Below are 25,298 nucleotides of genomic sequence, written 5' to 3'. Positions count from 1 at the left end.
AGGTGGGAACCGGTGCACATGGCAGGGGCAGCAGGCGATCTGAAGAGCCTGGGTGGGCTGCGGAGCTGATGCTGAGACTGGGGCACAGTGCACCTGTGCCGGTGACCCTTAAGGGCGCCAGGGCGGAGGCGCGCTCACCTGCGCCCACGTGACTGGGCGGGACTCTGTCCACCGAGGCCCGTAACCACACCCTCGCCGCGCGTAGCACGCCCGGACCCCGCGGACCCGATCGGCGGCTGCGGCGGCGGCCAAGCCCGGGAGGCGGAGGCGGGACGCGGGAAGCAGTGGCGGCGGTGCGCGGAGACGTAGCAGCGGCAGCATGTCGGCCGGTGGAGCGGCAGTCCCGCCGCCCCCGAACCCCGCCGTGTCCTTCCCGGCGCCCCGGGTCACCCTGCCCGCTGGCCCGGACATCCTGCGGACCTACTCTGGAGCTTTCGTCTGCCTGGAGATTGTAAGTGGGGCAGCGTAGGCGACAATCGAGCCTCGGGAGCAAGGACAGGCAGCATCCTTGCCCCCCAGCCCGGGCTGGTCCCTCTGCGCCCTCCCTCAGCCTTCTACCTCTAGAAGTGGTCTTTTCCTGCACTGGGTCTCCGGGTCCTCTCCACGCCTTACCGGGGCCTTTTGCCTGGCACCTGTTACGCGGACACCTGCTCGCTGGCCTGGAATGGAAATATGCCCTAGAGAGCGAACCTGGCAAGGAGCCCATGATCCAAGGGGACTTAGGGAGGAGCCTTCTCCTGTTTGCGCTTGGAGGAGACTTGGGGACTCGGAGCTTTGGACAGAGGCTGGCTTGGCTAGAGGATCCAGCGCCCTGGGCCTCCCCTGTTACCAACCTGCCATTTTGTTGGGTGGTGCAAAGGTGTATTGATGACTAGGTGGCCAGGAAGCTGCTAGGATGTGGAAAGTCTGGGCGGGAGTCGCCAGGGAAAGGAGGAGGAGGCTTGGGTATGATTTTCACCAGACTCACCCTTGGCATTGTCAGTGCCCTTTGGATTGGGGAAGAACGGGGCGGGGCGGCGGGGTGGCGGGGAGGAGGGTGGGGGGGGGAGGAAGGTGAGGTTGTAGGTGCAGCTGGCAGTGAGTAATCGAGAGAGTGTGAGAACGGTGGGGCAAAGTGGAAATGGGGCTGTCAGTTCCAACTCCTGCCTTTTCACCTTGTCCTTTTTTCAGCTTACCTGAGAATTCCAAACCTCCTCAGAACACTGCTTAGCCCAAAGTCAAGTTGATGTCACAGGCCTGCCTAGCGACCTTGTTGAACTAGACACTTGCACTTATGAAAGGAATGCTCTGGAGTTGGGAGCTTTTGAAGGTCCTTGTGGACAAGGGGTAAATGTGCAAATAGAAATTGGGCAACTGGGGTTGCATCACGCCCGGAGAATGTCAAATAGAAAGAAATGTCAGCAAGGCAGCGTCTTTGCTGCAGGCTCGTTTTGTTTGCTCTGCTTAGGGTTTTCATGTCAACCTTCATCCTGCGAGTTTGCATAACCTGGATCTGGGTCGCTCGGGTTTCCCTTTTGTGCTTCGGCGCTGAAACCCTTGTGACCATTGCTTTTCTTCCCCATTCTGCTTAGGTAGCCAAGCCACCTTAGCTTTACCTCAGATTTGAATCTGAAAGAAGAGATCCAAGTGAGTGGCGGGCTGTGGCAGCTGTGATCAGATGGTGTATGTGAGACAAAAAGACCCTGGTGTGGGTTCATGCCCAGTTCAGCAGCATAGGAGTGACTGAAATGGTCGCAGGCAGCCCTGTGAGAAGAACAGGGAGGAGATGGTGTTGGGCCAGCCTTTTATCTGTGGTGGAACATAGCGTTTAAAACAGGAAGCATTGCGGAGGAAGAGTTCCCAGGTTCTCGGCTCCTTTCCTGGCCATGTTCCTCAAGTTCTACAAGCTTGCTTTCTCTTTCATGAGTTCTTCCCACGTCTTCGCTTACTTCCTGCGTATCGTGAAGTCTAGGGGAGATCCATATACATATACTCACTGCCTAACCTTTAATAGAAGTGAGCCCCAACCTCAGCAGTGGTATGCATTTGATCTCAAATTTGATATATTGGTTTCTAGTATTTCTTCACATATATGTGAAGACATATATATGTAATATATAAACATTTCATATATATATTTCTGTATTTCATATATACATAAAATTTCATATATACATACATATGAAAATGTATGCATGGAAATCTTACCCACGAGATACCAAAACAAATGGTACTCAGGACCCACCTGTGGATGTGCCACACTTCATGGACCACTGTTTAGTTCTGAAGGTAAACAAACCAAAGAGGTGACTTACTGAGCTCCTCCCGGCGTCATATCTCTTTTTTGTATCTACTACACTAGTTAGTTCCCAACTCTTGCTGTACTTAATAACTTGTCAGCTTTTAAAAGTGCTATTGCCACCAGCCCAGACTAATTAAATCAAAATCTCTAGGGGAGCACCCCGAGTCAGCTAATTTTTCTAAAGGTTCCCCGGGGAATTCTAATACACAGTAGAGCTACAACGCACTGTTAGAGCCTTTGAACTGGTCTGTGTACGAAAGAGAATTAAAGAGAGTCTTGTCACAACTGTATTTCTGCTGCTTCGAACAGACAGGATGAGTAGTACATCGTGGAAGTGTGGGGAGATGTGGGGAGGTAGCCCACGCATTCAAAATTTAAAGGATGGCTTACTTCTTCTTACTTCTTAAACTTGCAGTCCTCTGGCAACTTACCTAACCCTGGCATGTGCTTAGGCTCTCATAAGGACAAGAGTGTCTCTTTCCAAACCATTTGAATTTCCACTGGTGTGTGTGTGTGTGTGTGTGTGTGTGTGTGTGTGTGTGTGTGTGTGTGTGTGTGTACACATGCATGTTCAGATTATGTGAGTGTATGTGTGTGAGGGCTCATGCTTGCATGTTCAGGTACATGTGGAAGCCACTGGACAACCTTGGGTGTCCTTCCTTGGGAACTGTCCACCATTTCCTTTTTACATGTTGCTCATGTATGGAAGTAAGAGGACAATTTCCATGAGTGGGTTCTCCACTTCCACCATGTGGGTTCCAGAGGTCAAACTCAAACTCGCAGGTCTGAGGTCAGGCCCTTTTCTCTGCTGAGCCATCTCACCAGAGTGTCAACTCTTTTGGGAGGAGTAATGGGTATCAGGGTGAGCCAAATCTCTCATTGGCCTGTAACTTGTCAAATAGAATAGGCTGGTTGGTGAGGAGTCACCTTGTCTAGAGATCACACATCAACATACCCAGATTTGGTGGTGGTGGTCGTGGTGGTGGTGGTTTTTTGAGACAGGGTCTCTCTGTGTTAGCCTGGGCTGTCCTGGACTCACTTTGTAGACCAGGCTGGCCTCAAACCCACGTAGATCCCCCTGCTTCTGCCTCCCAAGTGCTGGGATTAAAAACATGAGCCACCAGGCCCAGGATACCCAGATTTTCTTAAGTGAGCCCTGGGGGTTGAAGGCAGGCACTTCAGGGTTAAAGTGTAAGCTCTTTAGTGAGTGAGCTACCTTTCCACCCATACATTTTTGGTTTTTATGTCCAAACATCCTCCCGAGTTTAAGATGAGAGTATCTTTTGCCCTTTCCCTGAATCTCCTGGTACCTCTTCCCATGGGGAGGATCAAAATGTACCAATGAAACCAGTGACCTCTGGGAAATGAAAAGCCACACTAAGTCAAAGCAACAGTTCCTTTTTGGCCCCCAGCTTTCTGGAATGCTTAGTGAGACTGGATCACAACATTAAAAAAAAAAAGAAGGCAGCAGGAAACCTTTGTGGTCTTCTGCCTAGAATGCCCACCCTGAGTGATGCACAGACAAGAGCTAAGGAACTCCTTTATCCCTAACTTTCATGGTTGCCCTAGGATTCTTTATTCCTTTTGATTCCTATGTCACAGGCTCCCATGGCTGCCCTTCGGAGATTGCTCTCCCTGTAAGTTAAATGTGAGCATTCCCTAGGCACAGCCTCAAATGCTAAGTGATCTCCACACGAAGACCCAATTATTTTAGCTTCTGCTAATGTTTCTGGAAACCTCTAAATGCCTTTTAAATCTTGACCTCCCATTGAAATCCATTTATCTCCAAGATTTCTTCTTTCTGTGTCATGTAGCTCTCTGAAGCTATGCAAACGGGGCTCAGCAAAGATGGTTTCGTCTATCAGAAGGAGATGCAGCTAAGGAGACTGTGATCTTAGGATTCAGTGCTCATACTAATTTTGCTCAAGGCATTTCATCCCAGTCTCTGGTACTGTACTGCAGTCATGACTCTCTGTAAGTAGTGCCTGCCCACCACAACCGAATAGGGTGATACATGGGGACAGCTCCAGCTTTGCATTCATGATGTGGATTTTTGGCATAGGTATGTTCTACCACTGGCTTCCTGACTTGCTAGCCCTTTGGTTTTGGCCTAAGCTGTTCGTACTAGGTGTGTCCTCACCATGTATCTGTATGGGTTCAATGCAAAATTAGTATTGCAAAGCCAAGACTTTTAGCTCCAAAAATTGTCAGTGTGTAAAGGACTTGATGCAAAAGTGTGAGGACCTGTGTTCAAACCCCAGACCTCTTGAAATGCTGGCCTCTGTGGCAGCTTGTGTTTTCAGTCACTGCTCCTAGGAAAGATGGGAGGTAAACGGAGGCCCTGAAATGTCAAGGGCCAGGGAGCCTCACCTAGGCATCAGGGAACAGCAAAACAGGCCCTGTCTCTAACAATGGGGACAGTGATGTCTGATACTCAAGGTTGTCCACACTATCCCAGCACCATGCGATACCCACACCTGTTCTCATGAACAAAAGGCTACCATTTTCGAATCTTCTCAGTGTTTCTAGAGTGAACATGTATTGAATATCTACTATGTACAAAACTGTTTGGATGCCTCCTCACCTGAAAGCCCTTATAAGCTAGTTAAGAGGACATATATATATTGTCACCTCTATTTGGGAAAGAGCTGTCATGAAAGGAGAAATTCAACCGAAGCATTTTCTGCCTTGGCCTAGGTGTAATAGCAGAGTATCTTTACTTTTGGAATGTACAAGATAGGGTCCTGCTCTCAATGAAATTATTTTATAATATGTGTAAAAAATATCAAACATAACGCTGTTAATTGTGGGAAACAATAACATTGATTTATTCAGTGAATCTCACAGCTTCAGTGTTTAAGAAAACACCTTCAAACAATGTGTTTACATTTCTCCTTATGAAAAGAATTCTAGAACACATTTTCTACATGCTTCTAACTGTAGAGTTTTAGCACTTAGTTATTTTCCTTTATTTAACATAATACTATATTATAGAATGTATCATTTGTTGGGCCTTCTCTTTACACCCTGGGAATCTGATAACTAGTATAGTCCTTGCCCTTAAAAGCAATTGTGTCGACTGGACATGCTGTTGCATGCCTTTAATTTCCACATTGAGGAAGCAGAGGCAAGTAGATCTCTGTGAGTTGGAGACTGGTTTGGTTTATATAGTGATTTCTGGGGCCAGCCAAAGGCTATTTGTCAGGGGGAAAAAAAAGGTGTAACAGGATATAAAAGTCAAAAAGCATTTACAATTTTGTGAAATGCTGAGATAGGCTTATGAAAATACTATAAAGAAGAGATCATTTGGCTGCTGGAGAGCTAGAGCATGGAGCTGTAACAGGGCAGTAACCTTTGAGGTCAGCCTGAAATAATAAGACAAAATTGCAGGTAGAAAGAAGGGCAAGTATGAACTTCAGATACTTTTAAAAAGTCCAACTCTACCATGAACTGTCTAGAAATTGTTAGTATTTTGGCATGATGGACGAGAAGACGGGAAAACGAGAAGGAAGATGCTGCTAGCAAAATTGAAGCTGTGGTTCGCTGACAAATGCTGGGCCGGGCTTTGAAACTGTTCTCCACAGAGAACTGCTGAGGGCGGGGCTAAATGTGGTCAGACTTGTGTCTTAGAAGTCTTTAACGAAATTCGACTGTTAAACACAAAGATTCGAGTTAAAAGGACAGGAGCTTGACTTGGGGTAGGTGGGGTGGGTGGTATTACTATGATTATAGTTCAAATAAGAACTAATAAGACCCCGAAATAAACCAAAAGAAGGGTGGGGGGAAAAAAAGGAAAAAAAAAAACACAAAACACCAAAACCCTGAGGCTTAGTGGGTCGACTAATACATGAACTTGGATGTTCTCTCAAGTGATACTGAAGGAGACTGAAATATAAGATGTTTCCAAGATGAGCACAAGAGGGTCTGATGGGAGGGGGAGGGGCAGAGGCAAGTGCAGTCATGCAGAGGACTCTGGATTGTATCTCCAGTTACTTTCAACCAACGCCTTGGAGTATAGTCTTACTAACATGTAAATATGCTGGTATACAGAGCTCTCTTTCCTTGGCCAGAAAATAGATTTTTATTGCAAAGAGACACTATTTGAAGTAGGTTAGGAGGCCTAGGAAACAATGTGTTTGCCTCTTTAGATGGTTTTTTTTATCCTGTACATAAGAATCCCACCACCTTGTGCCTATGAGGTAACAGTCAGAAATCAGAGGAAAAGAACCTTTAGCTTTCGTAAGGGAAAGTCAGCCAATGCCTCTGCCAGAGTTCATTGCTCAGCGTTCATGTTCCCTGACTCATAGACCTATAGGAAATGTGACCTGAAATTCTGAAGACTTTGAACCAACTTGCTAAAAGGATTGACCTTGAGCTGCCAATGGAAAGGTCAAGGGGAAGGCATTTGGTTTATGCTGCTGTATAAACATGTGCCTTGTAGTAAGAGCCATAGACCTGACATATCTGCTGGGATGTGATGGAATTATAAAGACCGGTGATGAAGAACTGGTACCATGCTATTGCACTCGGTATGGCACATATGCAGAAGTCAGCTATGCTATGGGCTCATAACACAAATAGTATGATCAGATATTCTAGAAGAACTGGCAAGTGGAGAAAAGCAGTCTGGGAGCAGACATGCTCTTTAAGGTGGCAAATGCTAACATTTTCCCCAGTTAGACAGTTTGACCTGAATTCCTCATTGGCCCGTTTATAGAGAAGGGCTGAGTCTTCTCACAGGAGCCATGCCTGGCACTCTTAACTCTTGTATAAGGACTTTCAGAATGAAGGTGGTAAAAAAAAAAAAAAAAAAAAGGAGCTAATGGCCTATGCCATTCTTGCCAGGACATTGGCATGCAGGCATTTTTAATCTACACAGTCGTGAGTTACATACATACATGAAAAGATTTCAGAAAGCAAGGGAAGTGACAAATACAAATGTAAGGAGGCCAGAACTCATTTCTCTTCTACATTATTTGCTTTCTATTTCAGGGTTTTCATTAGCTATTTAGAAAACTGACATAGGCATTTGAGTCAGATGAGGTGAAGGTATAATTTCGTAGTGCTGACAAATGTAATTCACATGCAAACCAGAAAGCAAAGCTTATTTTGTAATTAACAGATTGTGTTCATAGACCAAATCTACATATGTCTTCTCTGCCATTGCTTCCCAGATTTCATTCTTTCCCTGCTCAGACAAAACAGATTTTTCTGACTTGAACCTCCACATCAGTGTGATCTGTAACCTGTAACCTGTACCAAAGTTAATCCAGGAGCAATCTAAATAGATATCAGCATGGTTAGTGAGCAGGAGGGCAGGTGCCTGGGGGCTATCCTGGTCAAAAGTTAACAGTGGCAGCTGCAGTACTAATAGAGTATCTGGGCAAATGTGAACCAAAGAAGATTAAAAATTCGTGTTGGTGAGGATGTGTATCTGTAAGACATAACTGCTTTGTCATCGTCCTCTTCCCCAGAATCCAAAGATCTTGTATAAGGTGGTGCTTGTTGCCAATAATTACTGAAAAATTAATTGAGGATGTGCTTGTACTTGGTAGTCTTCTTACCTGTTTTTGACATCCACCATGTACCAGGAAACGGTCTAGACTTCAGATAGCCATGTGTCCTTTCAATCTGAAGATACACATCTCACGCTTTTTTTTTTTTTTTTTTTTTTTTTTTTGAGAGCCTTTCATTGCTCCTGGATTGGTTTCTGTTCCGTTGGAGCAGGACACAACTGAACACTTTATGTAGAAAGTAACTCCTGAGTTCTCCGTGTTCAGAAACATTTAAGGAAATGTCACCAATTCTGACTTCACAGCCCAGTGAGTGAAAGGCATGTGAGGCTACGATTTCAATCTAGATGTGGTAAATGGTCATAAGGATACATGCATCAGTAACCACAGAAACACTGAGGATGGCTTCCAGCCAGAGACTTTTTTTTCTGGAAGATATGGTCCCACAGGTCAGCTATACATCAATTTGTTGTATGCTAGGCAGAAGCATGGACATGTGTGACTAGTTCTTTGTGTGTAGGAAGGAAATGGGCTGAGATGCAAAGAAAAGGGGTTGGAAAGGGAACATTTTCAGAATGAACAAAGTTTGAGGTGGGGGAGTGCCCAGATTTTCTACTGTGGCTACCACTGGGCACAACTGCACTGTAAATAAATTAACTTTTTATGGCCTGTCCTGTAAAAGTGTATGCCAGCCAACTATTGTATCCCTTGACATAAGTGTGTTTCCAACTTTTTAAAAAAAAAATTCTGAATATAAATTGTATGTAACATGGAGTTAATTATAAATTCTTTCTTTATGTAGGTGATAAAGTCTAGGTATATTAAACATTTTTATAATGTTGAGTAGGAACCTAGTAAATAGACACCCATTAAAACAGAAGCACTCAGCAAGTAGGTGCAGAGTTCAGAAAGTTTGGAAGAAATTTCCTTATGTTACCATTTGGCCAGTTTTACATGACTTGAAACAGTCATTTGGAAAGTTGACAGAAGCCTAACTCTAGAATTAACACTAAGGTTTAAGGAGGCAAATGGTATGCTGATAAAACCATAATCTCGAGAACCCAGTGCCAAGTCTAAAGCCCACATCTAACATTTGTTAACTGTGCGACTTTGACAAAGTTACTGAGATCTCTGCCCCTCAACTAGTTTCCCTCTCAGGTTCTGTAAGGATTAAGCTTAAAAAATAAAATTCTTAGAACAGACTTAGCCAAAAAACACAGTATACCTTTGCTAATATTTTTGTGATTGTATTGCCATCAACTTCATGCTCCAACTAATTCTGTAAGCCACCCTAAGAGAGTTATTTCCCACCCCAAAGCTTACAAGTTGTTCAGCTTCCCTGTTCCAGAGAGAGGCGGCATGGTAAGTTGTGTAGACAGAAATACAACACAGAATATTCTAAATAATGAGGCATGTTTCTCTAGGGGTATTAGGTCTAGAAATATGTCTGGTAAGACTGGCGTCCTGTCAAATAGACAGTAGCCTGTTTAGTTAAGAAAATAATAGTAAAGTATACAAAGATGGAGATGTCAAGTAGGTTGGCAAGTTATTAGTTAAATGTCAGAGCATGTCAGGAAATTGGTGTCTTTGGAAAAGGGAAGATATGTATTTGCGAAAAGGACTCCTTTGGGAAAACAGCAGAGCCATCCAAATAGGAGATGGGTTGAAAAGTCTGTAATTCACCCAGCCAGAACCACACACTTCTTGTTCCTGCCAGGACCCTGTTTTCTTGTGGGCTGTTTATTTTTACCAGCCAACAGCTTCTAGGGAAGACATGCTTCAACTCCAATTGAGAGGGCCCAATGGAGTGTGATTTGTAGGTAAATATCCACCCCCTCATTTTTCTCATGGGAGGAGGGCTCGAGTCAAGTCTAGGAGGAGGGCTTCTGATCTACAGGGGCCAAATGTAATTGGCAAACATTCCAAACCATAAAAATATCGATTGTTTTAGAAATGAGTAGTCTATCGGTTTCATTTCCTACAGCTGTGATGATAAAATATCTGACCAATGCAACTTAAAGGAGGGAGAACTTACGTTGGCTTTCAGTTTGAGGAGGCATAGTTCATCATGAGGGAGTGGGTGGGTAGGCATGGTAGATTTCTGTACAACTGGGACTCCTCAGGTCTCTTCTAACCAGGAAGTAGAAAGAGAGCTCAAACTAGAAAGGTGATTAGTATGACCCTCAAAGCATGACCTGTAGTGACCCACTTCCTTCAACTATGCCCTGCCTCCAAAAGATTCCATAATGACCCAAGACAGCCTACAGAAGAACATTGAACTTTCAAAGCCTAAGAGTGAAAAAATTAATAACTTCATCTCAGAACATAATTGAGCGCATGTGTGCCAGGTACCCAGAAAGTTGGTCCAAGAAGATGAGGACAGCCAACCACTAGGAAGCCAATGAATGTTTCTAGCAGGTTTTCTCCTTTGTGTTACCTGGCTATAGAGGAACATTTTTGTGAGAGTTTGAGGCTTGGTTGGATCTATGAACCCTGATTTAGTTCCTTACAGAAATATGAAGTGAAAGCACATTTTATACATAATTATCATGCTTTTTAGAACACACGGGAGCAGCGCCAGGTAGAAGTAGACATGAGGTCAGAATGTGGACTCAGGTCCAAGATGGTGAACAAAAGCATAGTCAATACCTTTCTCTGCAGTTTTCACACTTGCTGTTGCCAGGACACTTTCTCAGCTCTTTCCCCTCAGATTTTAACCATTTCAGTGCTCTTCTGTCCATCCCTAAAAGCAGGACTCCCTCCCCTAAACAGGGACACTGATGATTATCACTTATTTGGGAAATGTCCCAAGCTTATCAAAGCCCAGAACTGAAATCCAGTGCTTCAAGCACAGCCGGCAACATGTGAGGCTCACTTGTTAATGTTGAGGTCAGGTTGAGAAGCTTAGAAGGAAAGGTAGCATTCGTTGAAAGGAAATCATGATGAAGGGAAGAGATACTTGTGTCAAAGCTACAGTGACCCCTACAGCAGCAGGCTAGTGTGTGTTGCGGGGGCTGGCAGGGAGGTGAACCCAGGGCCTTGCAGATACCAATCAATGATACTGTTGATGTAGGGGAAATGGCTGTCTAATGAAAGCATAATTGTGCCCTCCACTCGTGTACTTAAATGAGAGCTTAATTGCACTCATCCACTGTCATTCAAAGCTAGCCTGTGAGCAGAACAAACTCATAGATGCCCAGGGCTGCTACGTGGGCAGGATTAATTGAGAAAGAAGGAACTAGCACTCAGTTCCTCTTCTACCTCCCGTTGCCATGCCGCCCACACTCCATAAATGAGGCCAATCAGATCACTTCTTCTGTAAGTACTGCATTTCCTTTTCAAGGCTTGATGTGTAGGAAAGGCTATAATTTAGAGTTTGACGGAGCAGTTAGTGCATATTCGTTCTTGTGCACATCAATATCCCAGCCCAAGTCTGACTTCAAATCTGCCTTGCTGCCCACCTTTCAGGATCCCTCCCGTTACATCTCCGTTCCCCTCTCCCATCCCCAGAACTCACTGTGCTCAGTTCTTTTTATAGCACTAGCCACAGTCTGTTCCCTCAATGAGATTTAATGGTGTGTATTTCTTCCGTAGTTAGAATGTTGAGAGCTGGAACCCCACCTGTTTGCTCTTTCACTTGAGTGCTCTTGTTCAGTGTCTGGCAGTAGGCTTGGGGCCCATGTACTTGAGTTCAGGTTTATTAAATACTACTTGTATTCCAGAGGATTCTAGAGATGTGAATTTACCACACTGCACGAATCATGCTTGTCTGTTGCATTTGCCTGTGCTAATAAAATGATAACCAGCTCTTTTTTATTCCTCAGTACCTTTGCCCAGAGCTTCTCAGAAAGTGGTGCTTGGATTGATTGAAATTTAATAATTATTTACAACTTATAAACTGTATTTAAAGTGGCATAAATTATTTTTAGGTAGAGAATAAGGGAAATCTACCAGAAAGAGGACTCTGGGAAGCAAGGAAAGACTGATGCACGGGAGCCATTCTGACTGCCTTCAAACATGCATCAAGGGCTATAAGCAGAGACATCATCTCTTCCAGGAACAAGCTTATATTAATACTCATTACTTAAATTTATTGTATAAAATATTGGGAATTGTTGATTTTTTTATTTGAAAATAATGAGTTGAGATATATGACCACAACAATAAGTTTATTAAGTGGATGCTTGAACTATCATCACTCAAGCAGTAATTTATTATGTGTGTGGAATGTCTCTTCAGAGTATATCTTCAAAATATGTGACTGAGCCCTGGCTGTCCTGAAACTCACTTTTGTCCACCAAGCTGGCCTTGAACTCAGAGATCCACCTGCCTCTGCCTCTGTTGGTATTAAGGGTTTAATGTCACCACACCTGGCTTGAGCGCTTTGTCTTAAAACTTGAATTTATTTTATTTTTTTGTGATTTTTTTTTTGAGACAGGATTTCTCTGTGTAGCCTGGGCTGTCCTGGACTCGCTTTGTAGACCAGGCTGGCTCGAACTCACAGTGATCCACCTGCCTCTGCCTCCCGAGTGCTGGGATTAAAGGCATACGCCACCACCATGCCTGGCTTGCTCAAGGCATCTTTGAGGCAAGGATATGAGCAAACTTTTTGTGTTGCCAAATCTAGTCCAGTCTCTGACTGGTAGTTAGAAAAGACTCACTGTGGAACTCACAACTGACATTGGGTTAGAGCTTTAACAAGTAGTGGACTGCCATGGTCTGACAGTGAAGACAGAGAAAAGGTTGAGGCAGTCATTTCCCTTGTATGTCCAGTGGGTGACAAAACCATCTTGGGAGGGTATCAAAGGAGATGGGAGCTGAGAATAGGTAGAACTTGGGGCAGAATGTGTTGTTGTTGTTGTTGTTGTTGTTGTTGTTGTTGTTGTTGTTTTTAATTAGATAATGGTCCGAGATTAGGTAAGTTAGTGACTCAGGCACACTGCAGTGGCAGTGCCAGCCACTCAGACATGAAAGAGCTTTGTTTTTGAGCTGTGGATTTTTTTTCTCTTTCTGTAATAAACACAACAACAACAACAACAACAACAAAAATGTGAAGGGCTTGGTGGCATAAGAAAGGATTAAAAAGGGGGCTAGAAAGATGACTTAGCAGTTAAGAGGACTGGCTACTCTTCCAGAGATCCGGGATTCAATTCCCAGTACCTGCATGGCAGCTCACAACTGTCTGTAACTCAAGTTCCAGGAGATCTGATATCCTCACACAGACACATGAAGGCAAAAAACATCAATTCACGTAAAAATAAATATAAATAAATATTTTTCAAAAAGAAAATTATATAAAGAACTGGTAAGATCACAAGAAGCCTACCGTGTCCTGCAAAGGGCATGCCAATGTTCTTGCTTTAATGGCAAGATGGAGAAGACTGAGTGTCTTTGCCCCTCTTCCTTCTGTGTTTTCTGATACCATCCTAGTTCCTTGAACCAGAAATCTGGGGACTTCTCTTACCTGCTTTTCCTGTCACATCCTATGTCTGTTCAAGCACTATCATCATCTACTTATAAGTTTCAATCTAATCCCTTCATGATAACGTATGTGTGCTGTTACCCCATGGGACCCGCAGCCCTGTGTTCTTTGCCTGTGCTAGGTGCTGTCCTAGCTTCTGTCTGATCACCACCAGATTCATCTCCTGCCTAGGCTCCTTCTACATCATCCTCAGTCCCGTCCTGGAACTTATGGCATCATGTATACATTTCCTAACTGCTCAGATCTGCGTCTGGAGCGTTTCCTTCATTGGAAGTATAGCTCCCAGTTTTCTGCCAGCTCTGGCATTGGTTTGGCAGTATTTTCGTCACTTGCTTAGCTGTCCGTTTCCTAGAATAAACTGAGTTCTGTGATGTCAGAGGCCAGTGCAGCTTGGTCTTGTTCCCAGCAACTAGCGCAGTGTCTGGATGCTATTGGTAGCTATCGATTATTTCATGAACCTAAGAACAAATTTGATTTCCAGAATATGGTAGATAGTATATGCTTCTGGCTCGCACCTCTTACTCTCTTGAATGACAGTTGCAGCTATGACTGTGTAGGTGTGAACTGATGTCAAAAGTACAAGTGGGCTATGATAAAGACAGACCAATGAGCACTGCTCATGGGAATTTAGAGGTTACAGCTGTTCTCCTCTCAGAAACTCTCTAACAAGCAATTGAAGAGGAAGGAGAGAAAATGAAGACCAAGCAGCATGTGCAATGTTGATGGAATGAAAGCCCATCAACGGGGTGGTGGTTAGAGAGGGAGTCAGATCAGTTGATAGCTTATGGTAATGCCTGGAGAACATGGCAAGGTGTGTGTGGATGGCTGGGGAATTTTGCTGGTAAATGGATGGAGAACACTGCAGGTGTGTATGGATGGCTGGGAAACATTGCAGGTATGTGTAGACACCTGGGGCACACTGAAGTGGTGTGTGGGGGTGGCTGGGACACACTGCAGGTGTGTGTGTGGATGGCTGGAGAACACTGCAGGTGTGTGTGGATGGCTGGGAAACATTGCAGGTGTGTGGGAATTACTGCAGGTGTGTGTAGATAACAGGCGAACACCTGGGTGAGGAAGAGACTCCAACATGAAAATCCAAGTACAGAGTTGACTCAAGTTCTGGGTTAGTACTGGTCTTGCACCTAAGGGGAGTACACATCTTGTATAATGATATGGAAATAATGATAAATGTCTGAGTAAGGGGCCTCAGGCAAGACACAGAGGAGCAAAATTGATGCTTTTAACTCCGTGGCACGAAAGAGTGCTCAGAGGCAAAGCTACTACTCTCCGTTTTGTTTTCTTTCAGGTACTCGGGGGCCTGGTCTGGATTTTGGTGGCTTCCTCCAATGTTCCACTACCTCTGCTACAAGGATGGGTCATGTTTGTGTCTGTCACAGCTTTCTTCTTTTCCCTTCTCTTCCTGGGCTTGTTTCTCTCGGGTATGGTGACTCAGATTAATGCCAACTGGAACTTCCTGGTAAGAAAGCTTAATTGTCAGTCTATTACAAGAAAATATAAGAAGCTTACAAATGTCTCATTCTGTTCAGAAAGGCATAAGTCCCTGCTCTGTCTGTTGTTGTAAATTAGAGAGAATAGGTCATCAGGAGGAGGCCACTGTAGTGCCTGCCTATCTGTGGTTTAGGTATACAATGGAACCTAAGTTTGTAAAAATTCTCATATTGATAGAAGTAAAAAACAACACTGTTATTTTTATGATTTATTAAAAAACTTAAATATCATGCAACAAATGAATTGCATTATAACTGAACAGTAGGACAGATGCCTTTGGGAACTGGCTCACATATGTCTTGAAATATGCCATTCATTACTTCTTCAGATATTTAAATGGGTTTAGTCATACCTTAATAAGAGGGGCGCTGATTGCATGACATACCCTCACACCTAGCATACTAGCATCTATAAATTCTCAAGTCATATATATATATGTTTTTTCACATATTTAGGCATATATTTAATTAAGTATGTATGTCTAATTTGCATATTAGCTACATGCATTGTGCTTTAAGCTTTAAGTCATCTGCAGGTTGCTTGGAATACATAATACATTGTAAATGCTATGTGCATAAATTCTTTAAAAAAACATTTACTCATTTTATTCGAAGTGTGAATGTTTTACCTGCATGTATGTCTGTGTTCTGTGTTCATTCCTGGTGTTTGTAGAGGCCAGAAGATGATTGAAAGCCATGATGTGGATGCTGGGAATCAAACCCAGGTCTTCTGCCAGAACTCAAGCATTCTTAACCAGTGAGCTATCCCTCCAGCCCCTGAATGTAGTTTTTATACTGGATTGTTTGGAGAGTGAAGACAAGAGAAAAATTTCTGTACATACTTCAGGTTGTGATTGGTGGAATTCACACCCAGGGAATGCACAGACACGGAAGGGGGTACATTGTCCAAGCTTTTCAGAAGACAAGTAGTTCCAAATTGTTTTCCCAATGTTTCAAAAAGAGAATATTTTATAATCAGGTCTTCCCTAAAATGAATTAAAACAGTGAGTCTTGAAAGATAAACTGACAACACAATGTGAAACTCAATGTTTATAATAAGCCACCATTCACCACAGCTGACTGACTTTGTATTTTCCCGTGTGTAGTATGGCACCTCTCCTTCATACCAGGAGTCCTTCATTCTCTGGGATGAGCTCTGTGGAAAAGAGAGGGGATGATCCAATCCCTGTTGGGCAGGGCTTTAGTGATGCTCGTGGAGAACTCACTTCAGTTTCTGAATCACACTTGGGAGTTTTGAAACCTTATGCCAGACCGTCACTCGATCTTTATATGACGCTTTTGAATATAATAGCATTTCCCCCCCTGAAGCTGTGGGGGAAAATGTTAAAGGAAAATGTTTCACTCACAAAACATAAGGTGAACTATAATTCCAAGTGTTTTCAGCAGTGACATCCAGCAAATAGGGTTGCCCTTTAAGACAGCATAGAGGCCAGTGGTGGCATGGGTCAGAATAAAACTAAGACGCTGTGCTGTGTAATGGTTGCAGCCCTCAATAGGTTTTTGTATGAAGCCTGGTTTGTATTTGACGAAAAAGTTAACCTCTTTGAATTTGAATTTCCTCCTCGGTAAGACGGTAGCAAGAGCAACTTAGCGTTCGCAGTGCTTAGCTTTGTGTCTGGGTTATAATCACCCATCAACAATAATTCCAATTCCTTAAAAACACCGAGGGTTGTAATTTAGGACATCAAGTGTTCTACTTCTACCTGGTTGCTGAGATAGTATCTTTCTACGTTTTCCCTAATTTTAATGTTTGGTCCTCTCCTCGTGCATGCTTCGCTTTCCCATAAGAAGGTCTGTGAAGGAATAAGCTGGTCTCCAAAGTTACTCAGGGAAAGCAGATCCTTCGGCTATCACATACAAAGATGGTACAAGGAGACTTTGTTCCACTCTGCCCCTACTGGTACTTCAGGATTCTTAATCATCACTGCCCATCTTGCTGGCTCTTCCCAAATGCTGTATCATACACCACCAGACTCCTCCCCTGGGACTCCTGGATCTCCTGGTTGCCTAGCAACTGAGTGTTCAATCTGGAAATGTCTCCAGGACCCTGCAGCATCCAGTATTCCTTCTAATTGGTTGATACATGTACCTTTTAAATTCTTCAACACATTTTTTAATGCCATTCCTGGTCCTTTTAGACAGATAACCATACTGCATCCCTCCCCCTGTGTGTATTGAATCATGTTTTCAGTGCTAAAGCATTCTTAGTAGTTTATTTGTTTTCTCAACTTTGCCTTTCCCACCCATTTGTAGCATTATGTGTGATAGTCAAACAATAAACCGTAAGTGTTCTCGGTGTCTTAATTGCAGCACTGTATCAAAGTGTCTGTTTGAAGGCTGGGCCTGATGGTGCAAATACATAATTCATCACTCCACAACATGACACAGGAAGGTCTTAAGTCCAAGGCCACCTTGGGATAGCAATGTTGACACCCCATCTCCAAAAAGAAAAAAAAAAAAAAGAAAGAAAGAAAGGAAGAAAGAAAGGAAAGAGGGAGGGAGAAGGAAAGAAAGAGAAAGGAAAGAAAACCTCTAATACTTTGCCCCATAGTTCACCTGGGAAGATTATACTTTGTTGCTATTTTGTTTGTTCATTTGTCAGTTAAGGAAAAAGAAATAAGTGCAGGCTGAGTACCGGTTTAAAACCCAAAGTGTCGGAAATGTGTAGACATTTAAAATTCTTGAATATTTGCGCAAACTTTACTACTCAAAAATTATCTGTGTTGGGAACATTTCAGACGTCATATTTTCAAGTCAATGTTGCCCACCAGAGGATAGCCGTACACAGCATGTGATACTATGGCTGCTGTGGCCCAGGGCTTATCTCATGGTGGGCGTACTTCTCAAGAGCCAGCTCCTGCCTCCTTAGAGTTAATGCTGTCTTGGTTTAGATAAAGATGTCCTGTCCTTGTGTCTGGCAGCTTTTTTCACTTGGATCTGTGCTCTGGTCACATACCTAGCTTTGCCTGGGCTTGTAGTGCTTGCTCTGTACTCCCAGGCCAGGACTGCTTATGAGTCATGCTCACCGTGGAGCCATCACCAGACTGGCGCAAGTTCTAAGTGCTACATCCCGTAATTGTTAGACATCAACTGCTAAAAGAGAAATTATTTTCCCCTGTGAATAATTTAATGCGGTGGCTGTATTTCCACTGAGAAAAATGGTGCATTTTAGAAATAGTTTACTCTCTACAAGTATTTATTGTAGAATACTAATGGTGATTCTTTTCATTGTCATACTCATTGTTGGTGCATGTGGTGCGCATATGTGTGGGTGCATGTGTGTGCAGACATATGTGTAGGTATATGTGCCTCTGCCTGTGAAGACAAAGTTGATGTCAGGAATGATTCCCAACAACTCTTTTGCATTATTCTGTAAGGCAGGGTCTCATTCAAACCAGAGATCCATGATTGAAGGGCAGGTCTTGGTACCCAGCTTGCTCTAGGGAATTGCCAGCCTCTACTTTCTGGAGCTGGGATTATGGGTGGGCTCCAACATCCACCTGGCATTTAGGTAACATCTTGGGAATCCAAATTCTAGTTCCCTTGCTTACCTGGCAAGCTCCTTAACTACAAAGCCATTTCCTCAGAATGTTTCCTGTTATTATTATTATTATTATTAATTATTATTATTATTATTATTATTATTATTATTATTATTATTATTATTATTATTATTAATTGGAAGTAAATTCACATATATAGTGCAAGATCTGTTTGGTATTTTTTCACAAGCTTTCTGTTTGGGGTATAGTTGGTATAATAAAAGCATTAAAAATCAAACAATTTCTCCATTTTAATTTGAAGAAAAGCAAGACCTTTTTGTTTCTGGGCAGTGCAGATTGACCCTCAGGCATTTTACATGCTAAGGAAGCTCTCCAACTCTGAGCTACACCTCTCGACCTTTTCCACTTTTTATCTTGAGGCAGGTTCTTACTTGCCCAGGTTGCCATTGAACTTGCTTTTGCCTCAACCTCCTAAGTGGTTAGAAGCACGGGTCTGTGCCACCTTCCCTGACAGAAAGCCAATTTTGATTTTGAAATAGCTGAGGGGGGGGAGTTCTCCCCAGTCCTGTATATGAGAAAAACATCACTTTGGTATAACTTTAAAAAAAGATAGTCCATGTTTATAATCCTCCTGTTTTAGGAGAAATATGCTAAGGAAGGAGAACTTGAAGAAGAGATATTTAAATCTTACACATTTAAGCAAGTCTCTCATTGTTCTACAGGAGTCTAGTGGGCATACATTTAATCAGATTGCTGCTATCAATATCACATAATAATGTAAATATCCTGAGACATATTATATGACACTTTGACCTAGACAATTCTTTTTTCCTTTGAGACAGCCTTGCTACCCATATGTAGACCAGACTGTAGCCCAAACTGGTGATCCTCCCTGTTCAGACTCCTGGATGCTGGGGTTATGATGAATGTGACCAGAAATAAAACTCAAGTTTTAGTGTCTATCTTCTACTTTACCTACGGTGTAACCAGAATTCCCCATGGGAGTCGCACAGATTTTTCTGTTTTCCATTCCTTCTTTCTTTTTTTCTTTCCTTCTTCTGCTCCCAACCTGCACTCCCACTTCTCTCTTTCTCTCTCTTACTATTTAGTGAATGTTCACTCCTGAGCAAAAAGGGCAGAGCATTTGCTCAAGATTAGAATTTGAGAAATGATTCTGTGGGTTGAAAAAAAGAAATTCCAAGCAATGTTGGAGGTTGAGGTTGGCTGATAAGAGTGTGAAAAGGCAAAGCTCTGAGGTAAGTGAGTGCTGGCACGAGTTGCTAGGAGAAAGAGCGTGTGAAGAAGACTAAGACAAGGCCTGGCCTATCTAAGTGAAGAATTGTCAAAGATGGTGGTTTAAAAGGTAGTCCCCAACCAAGGCCTCAGTGTCACCTGGACTCCTGTCAGAAGAGCATGGTTTCAGCCCACCCTCTCAAGACTGCTGATTCCAAAAATGGGCGTGGTGGCTCAATCATCTATGCTCGAGTAAGTGCTCTAGATGGCCCTGCTGCATTCCAGTATTTGAGCACCCCCAGACTAGGTCAAGTGTTCCAAGCCACGAGTGAAACTTGCAGAAGATGCTTTTTTGTGTGACTCTCATGTATAACAGGAATTGGAGTAAGACAGCCAGGGTGGAAATATGTCAGTGTGTAGCTCTCTAGTGATAAGGGTGCACAGATCTGAGAGAGGCTTTTCAGGGTATGTCTGCAGTAGACAGGGCAGCAAAAGAATCACTATATAGTTATTAACTTATGTAAAACTACACAATGAAGTGAAAACATTAAAAAAAAAATCTCAAGTATTATCAAAGCCACTAAGTCACTGTTTCTAAGAAGGATTTAGAAAAGGGGATGTTTGTACCCTTAGTGAGGCTCCGTCCAGCCACTGGTGGAAAGACATGCAAAAGAGCCTCAGCCAAATATTGGACTGAGCTTGGGGAATGCTGGAGGAGAAGGGAGGGAAGAACTGGAGGATAGAGAGGGATCAAGAACACAAGAAAACCTACAGAATCAACAAACCTGGACTTGGGGCCTCACTGAGACTGAACCAACAATTAGGGCAGCCTGCACGGGTTTAACAATGGCCCTCTGCATATGTGTTATGGTTGTGTAGCTTGATATTTTTGTTGGACTCCTAAGAGAAGGAGAAAGGGCTGTTCCTGACACTTGTTTGCTTTTGAGACTCTTCTCCTCCTACTGAGTTGCCTTGCGCAGCCTTGATATGAGAGGAAGTGCCTATTGTTATTGCAACTTGATATGCCATGTTTGATTGATATCCCTGGGACAACTGCCCTTTTCTGGGGGGAAAACAGGAGTGGATGGGAAGGATGTGAGTCAGAGGGAGGGGCTTGGAGGAGAGAAGGAAGGGGAAGGCTATGGTCAGGATATAATATATGAGAGAATAAATTAATAAAAATATGTCAGAAAAAAGAAGAGGAGATTTGGGTTCATGGTTGCTCTTTGATTTGTTTTGGGTTGGTTTGCTCTGTGTGTGTGTGTGTGTGTGTGTGTGTATGTGTGTGTGTGTGTGTGTGTGTCTTTTATTGAGAAGAAAGAAGAAATACCCATATTAGATAATGCAGAAGGGAGTAAAAAAATTAGGAAAGCTTCACTTGTGATGCAATGTCGGTCAAGACCATGTGAAACTCCACAGCACAACCTGCCTATGAGTGCTATGAGTCCTGGAGAACCATCAAAGAAGAACGTGTTTTCAGTTCAGACACTTAAGCCTGTCTCAAGTCTATTGAAACCCAAGAAACAAAGTACCCTAAGAACCAAAATGCAATCAGAGAAGCTGATGGTGTGAGGTTAAGATAAGCAGTTACACATGCATGTCACCATTCCAGGCTTTTTAACATGAGTGCCAGGTTAGAATTTGGGTCCTCCTGTTTGTATGTCAAGTATTTTACTTTGTGAACTGCCATCGTAGCCCCTAACTTGGCTTTATCTCAAAAAGAGAAAACATTTCTGAGAATGCAGAAATAAGAGCCTTTAGTAAATTAAATGAATGACTAATAGTCAATCTCAATATACTTTCTCAGTTTTTACAGCTATTAATAATTAATAACCCAATCAGATAAATTGAACTCATGAATGTACTGACATTCCAATTTGGATAGTGACCTTTGTCTGTGAACATTAGTTGAGTAACTGCATGACCACATGTATCTGAGCATTAGCTGTGGGTTAGATGTGTGGTCAGTATGTACATGGGTCAATGTGCAAAGACAGGTGTTTCACAGAAATTATTTTTCACTATACCGTGTGTATCTCAACCTGGTTAAACTTTACCTAGCAGAGCATTCAAGGCATAATAAAAACAATTCTATGGACAACATTGTTGAGTGGACATTTACAAAAGCAATACAACATTCCCTTTTGTAATCATTTTAGTAATACTGTTAGAGAGGGGGAAAGTAGACTTTGAAGAGAACTTTCAAACACTATTTGTGGGAATGCAAATTAGCATCACTACTATGGAATACAATATAAGATAATCTCCAAAATTTAACAATAGAACTACCATGTGACCCATGAATTTCACTTCATGTGTGTGTGTGTGTGTGTGTGTGTGTGTGTGTGTGTGTGTGTGTGTCACAAAGTCAGTATGTCAGGAAGTTGTTTGTACCCACATGTTCTTTGCAGGATTATTTATAGTAGTCTTCATATAGAACCAGCTTAAGTCTTCATTAGTCAGTAATAGGTAAATAAAATATAGTACATATAAGCAAAGCTATTTGGCTTTTTAGGAATGAAGAGAAATTTGGTATTTACAATGAGATGGGTGAGCATGGAGGATCTGCAAGATGAATACTCCAGGAACCAAGTGATACATGCCATAATTTCACTAATAGGTGCAAGGGGTTAAAAAAAGACAAACAAAAAACTGAACTCAAAGAAGTGTAGAGTAACGTGGCAGTTATGAAGACTGTTGGGGAGAGGGGGTTGGGAAGGCATCTGCCCAAAGAACGTTCAGTATCTCAGCAAGAAATGGCACCCTTAAAGGCTCTGTAGCATAGATCTAGCTAGTAACAGTGTGGACTGGAAAATTGCTGAGTGGGTTTTGAGAGTTCTCACCATTTAAAAGGTGAGTGTGTGAGATAACACATTTCTTAATGTACTCACATTTTAAAACACACGCACACAATAAATATATAATTTCTATTTGTCAGTTAAAATCATTAATTAATTTAGATATTTTAATGAAAGAAATGCAACTTTGGAAGCAGATAAGCATAGTATTGATTCTCCCTCCCAAAAGTTAACCTTTGTATGAAAAGAAAGATGAAGTTTGCTTTGTCCAGGAGAGAATAAATGATAACTGTAAGAATAAGACGTCATGCAGATGCAGTGGCCGGATGTGGTGGCTGTCTGCGTGAAATGGCATCAGTGGCCGGATGTGGTGGCTGTCTGCATGAAATGGCATCAGTGGCCGGATGTGGTGGCTGTCTGCATGAAATGGCATCAGTGGCCGGATGTGGTGGCTGTCTGCATGAAATGGCATCAGTGGCCGGATGTGGTGGCTGTCTGCATGAAATGGCATCAGTGGCCGGATGTGGTGGCTGTCTGCATGAAATGGCATCAGTGGCCGGATGTGGTGGCTGTCTGCATGAAATGGCATGTGGATGATATCTTCTAAGTAACACTGGGTTATGATAAGTTGTGCTTCACATTAATTCCAGTACTACATTAAATAACAAATAATTTTTGCAGGAGTATATATTCCTTGTTTTTAATGAAATACAAGGTTGTATGCCATTGAATTCTATCACTAAGTCTGTACCTTGCAGAATATAGGATCGTATTTACAATTATAATAACAGATACTCAAAATAATATATACTTTTATGAAATTAATAGAAGAATATAGGTTAAATATAATTTACTTGAGTGTTAAAGATGGCATTTACCTTAGTTTAAGATTAAATTTAAATGAAAGACCTAAATTGATTATATTTTATTAGAAAATTCAGTATATATGAGGGTTTACTATTGTGCTAAATAAAATAGATTAGATGATATTTGTTCTTAGTTCTTTGGGAGTTCAGAGTTTCACATACATCTTTTAATCATATTTTCTCAAGGCACACAGCTCTGTATCTCCATTTTAAAAATATGCTTCTAGCTGGGCATGGTGGTGCACGTCTTTAATCCCAGTCCTCAAAGAGGCAGAGGCAGGTGGATTGCTGTGAGTTTGAGGCCAGCCTGGTCTACAAAGTAGGTCCAGGACTGCCAAAGATACACAGAAAAGCCTTGTCCCAAATTAAAAAAAAAAAAAAATGCTTGAAGACCAATTTGTTCTTCCAAATGTTTTGAGACATGTGGTCTTCCACTGAAACTTGCTCAACATATTCCTCCCTCTCCTAGCAGCTAACAAAAGTCAATGGTGGACTTATTTAGATTCTAATGCCCTGCTTTTGCTAAAGCAATCAAAATAAACAGTGGATATATGTAAGATAATTCGATGAAATGTTCTGAGCTTTCCTATGTAAAACTTCATGTGAAATAAAGAACAAGGAAACATCTTACAGCGTTCACGTTTAAAATGCCTTTTCTCGACTCTTTCAGGATTTTGCCTACCATTTTGTAGTGTTTGTCTTCTACTTTGGAGCCTTTTTATTGGAAGCGGCAGCCACCTCCCTGCATGACCTGCAATGCAATACAACCCTGACCGTGCAGCCCCTGCTGAACAATAACCAGTACAACATCAACGTGGCAGCCACAGTAAGTGCTCCCTTAGGAAATCACTGTCCTTCATGGTCAAGCATCCAAGAGACTCCTCAGACAGCAGTGGTCTTTTTTTTTTTCTTTTATAAGATTTATTTATTATGTATACAATGTCCTGCCTGCATATGTGCCTGCCTGCCAGGAGAGGGCACCAGATCTCCTTATAGATGGTTATGAGCCACTATGTGGCTGCAGGGTGTTGAACTTGGACCTTTGGAAGAGCAGCCAGTGCTCTTAACCGCTGAGCCATCTCTCCAATCCCCTGCAGTGGTCTTTTAATAGTAGTCTTTAGAATTACATATGTAATAGCAATATTTTCATCTATTCGTGGTCCTACGAGCAAAATACTGTCACCACCTCCATTGTGTGTGACTCGGTGCTGACATCATCAGAGAAGGCAATAAGTCTATGGTACTTGATTTTGTAAGAGAACTTCACTGTAGTGTTTTCTCTTTGTAAATGTCACACCTGGTAATGGAGACCTTTTCCTAGCTTTGCTCTTTCCACTTTGTATCCATTTTTTCATTGGATTTATTGGATGCATATTTACCATGGCCCTGCCAAGTATCTGTGCGTGGGAAGGCAAATTCACCAGCCATTATAACAGATGCGATACAGGATAAATCCTCTTTCCTTCATACATTGAGGTGAACCTGTCATTTTGTAGTCAATAATGCAAAGAAATACTGTTTTTGTTTTGTTTTGTTTTCATGGATAATTTTTAAAGCTATCCCAAATTGAAACTACTCTCTGAAATGAAATATCTCAATTGATATTTAATTGTTCCTGGAGTGTGTTAGTGAACTTAGTGTCTTTTCCTCTTTAGCCCTTGCCCCCTAAAGGGTGTAACTTTTAGAATTCTCTAGACTGTTCTTTCATAGATGTGCATCTTCTGGGAACCTGGCTTTCTCCTTCTGCTGGAGGGAAGCCACATGTGGACCAATGATTCTGCTCTTTCATAGCATTTCATTTTACCCACCCACTCCAGTACAGTCAGAAGTCTAATTCTTGAATTTTCAGTGGCTAAAATTGATCAGCTATTCATGTGGCACATTGGGCTAAAGCCTGCACTTTTCATTTGCGTTCAGTAGAGCTGAGAAGGAGGGAAATTCCTTCTCACTAATAATAGATTCCCAAAGTGCTGATTCTCACACAGAGGACACTGTCTGAGTTAGAAATACATTACAGAAACAAGCAGCACGGGGCGGGGGGGGGGGGAAAAAGTTAATTAAACTGTGACAAATTCCCTTTCAGTTTCCTGGTT

At 42.5% G+C, this 25,298-nt stretch overlaps 1 protein-coding gene across 1 annotated transcript; it reads left to right on the top strand.

Moving 5' to 3' along the window:
• Positions 1 to 224: 224 nt before the first annotated feature.
• Positions 225 to 24,226, top strand: Mal2 (mal, T cell differentiation protein 2). Its single transcript, XM_051159682.1, has 3 exons — positions 225 to 451; positions 14,583 to 14,753; positions 23,876 to 24,226. Exons 1-3 carry the CDS (start codon positions 320 to 322, stop codon positions 24,209 to 24,211), a joined length of 639 nt encoding a protein of 212 aa, XP_051015639.1. The 5' UTR covers positions 225 to 319; the 3' UTR covers positions 24,212 to 24,226.
• The last annotated feature ends 1,072 nt before the right edge of the window (positions 24,227 to 25,298 follow it).

This window comes from Acomys russatus, chromosome 17 (assembly GCF_903995435.1).
Source record: "Acomys russatus chromosome 17, mAcoRus1.1, whole genome shotgun sequence".
NCBI classification, from domain to species: Eukaryota; Metazoa; Chordata; class Mammalia; order Rodentia; family Muridae; genus Acomys; species Acomys russatus.
Note: the sequence above shows the minus strand (reverse complement) of the source record. Positions and strands in the feature narration are given on the sequence as shown.

Coding starts and splice junctions, on each gene's coding strand:
- Mal2 (XM_051159682.1), top strand. CDS start 320: ATGTCGGCCGGTGGAGCGGCAGTCCCGCCGCCCCCGAACCCCGCCGTG. Junction 452..14,582: donor CTTTCGTCTGCCTGGAGATT/GTAAGTGGGGCA, acceptor GTTTTCTTTCAG/GTACTCGGGGGCCTGGTCTG. Junction 14,754..23,875: donor ATGCCAACTGGAACTTCCTG/GTAAGAAAGCTT, acceptor CGACTCTTTCAG/GATTTTGCCTACCATTTTGT.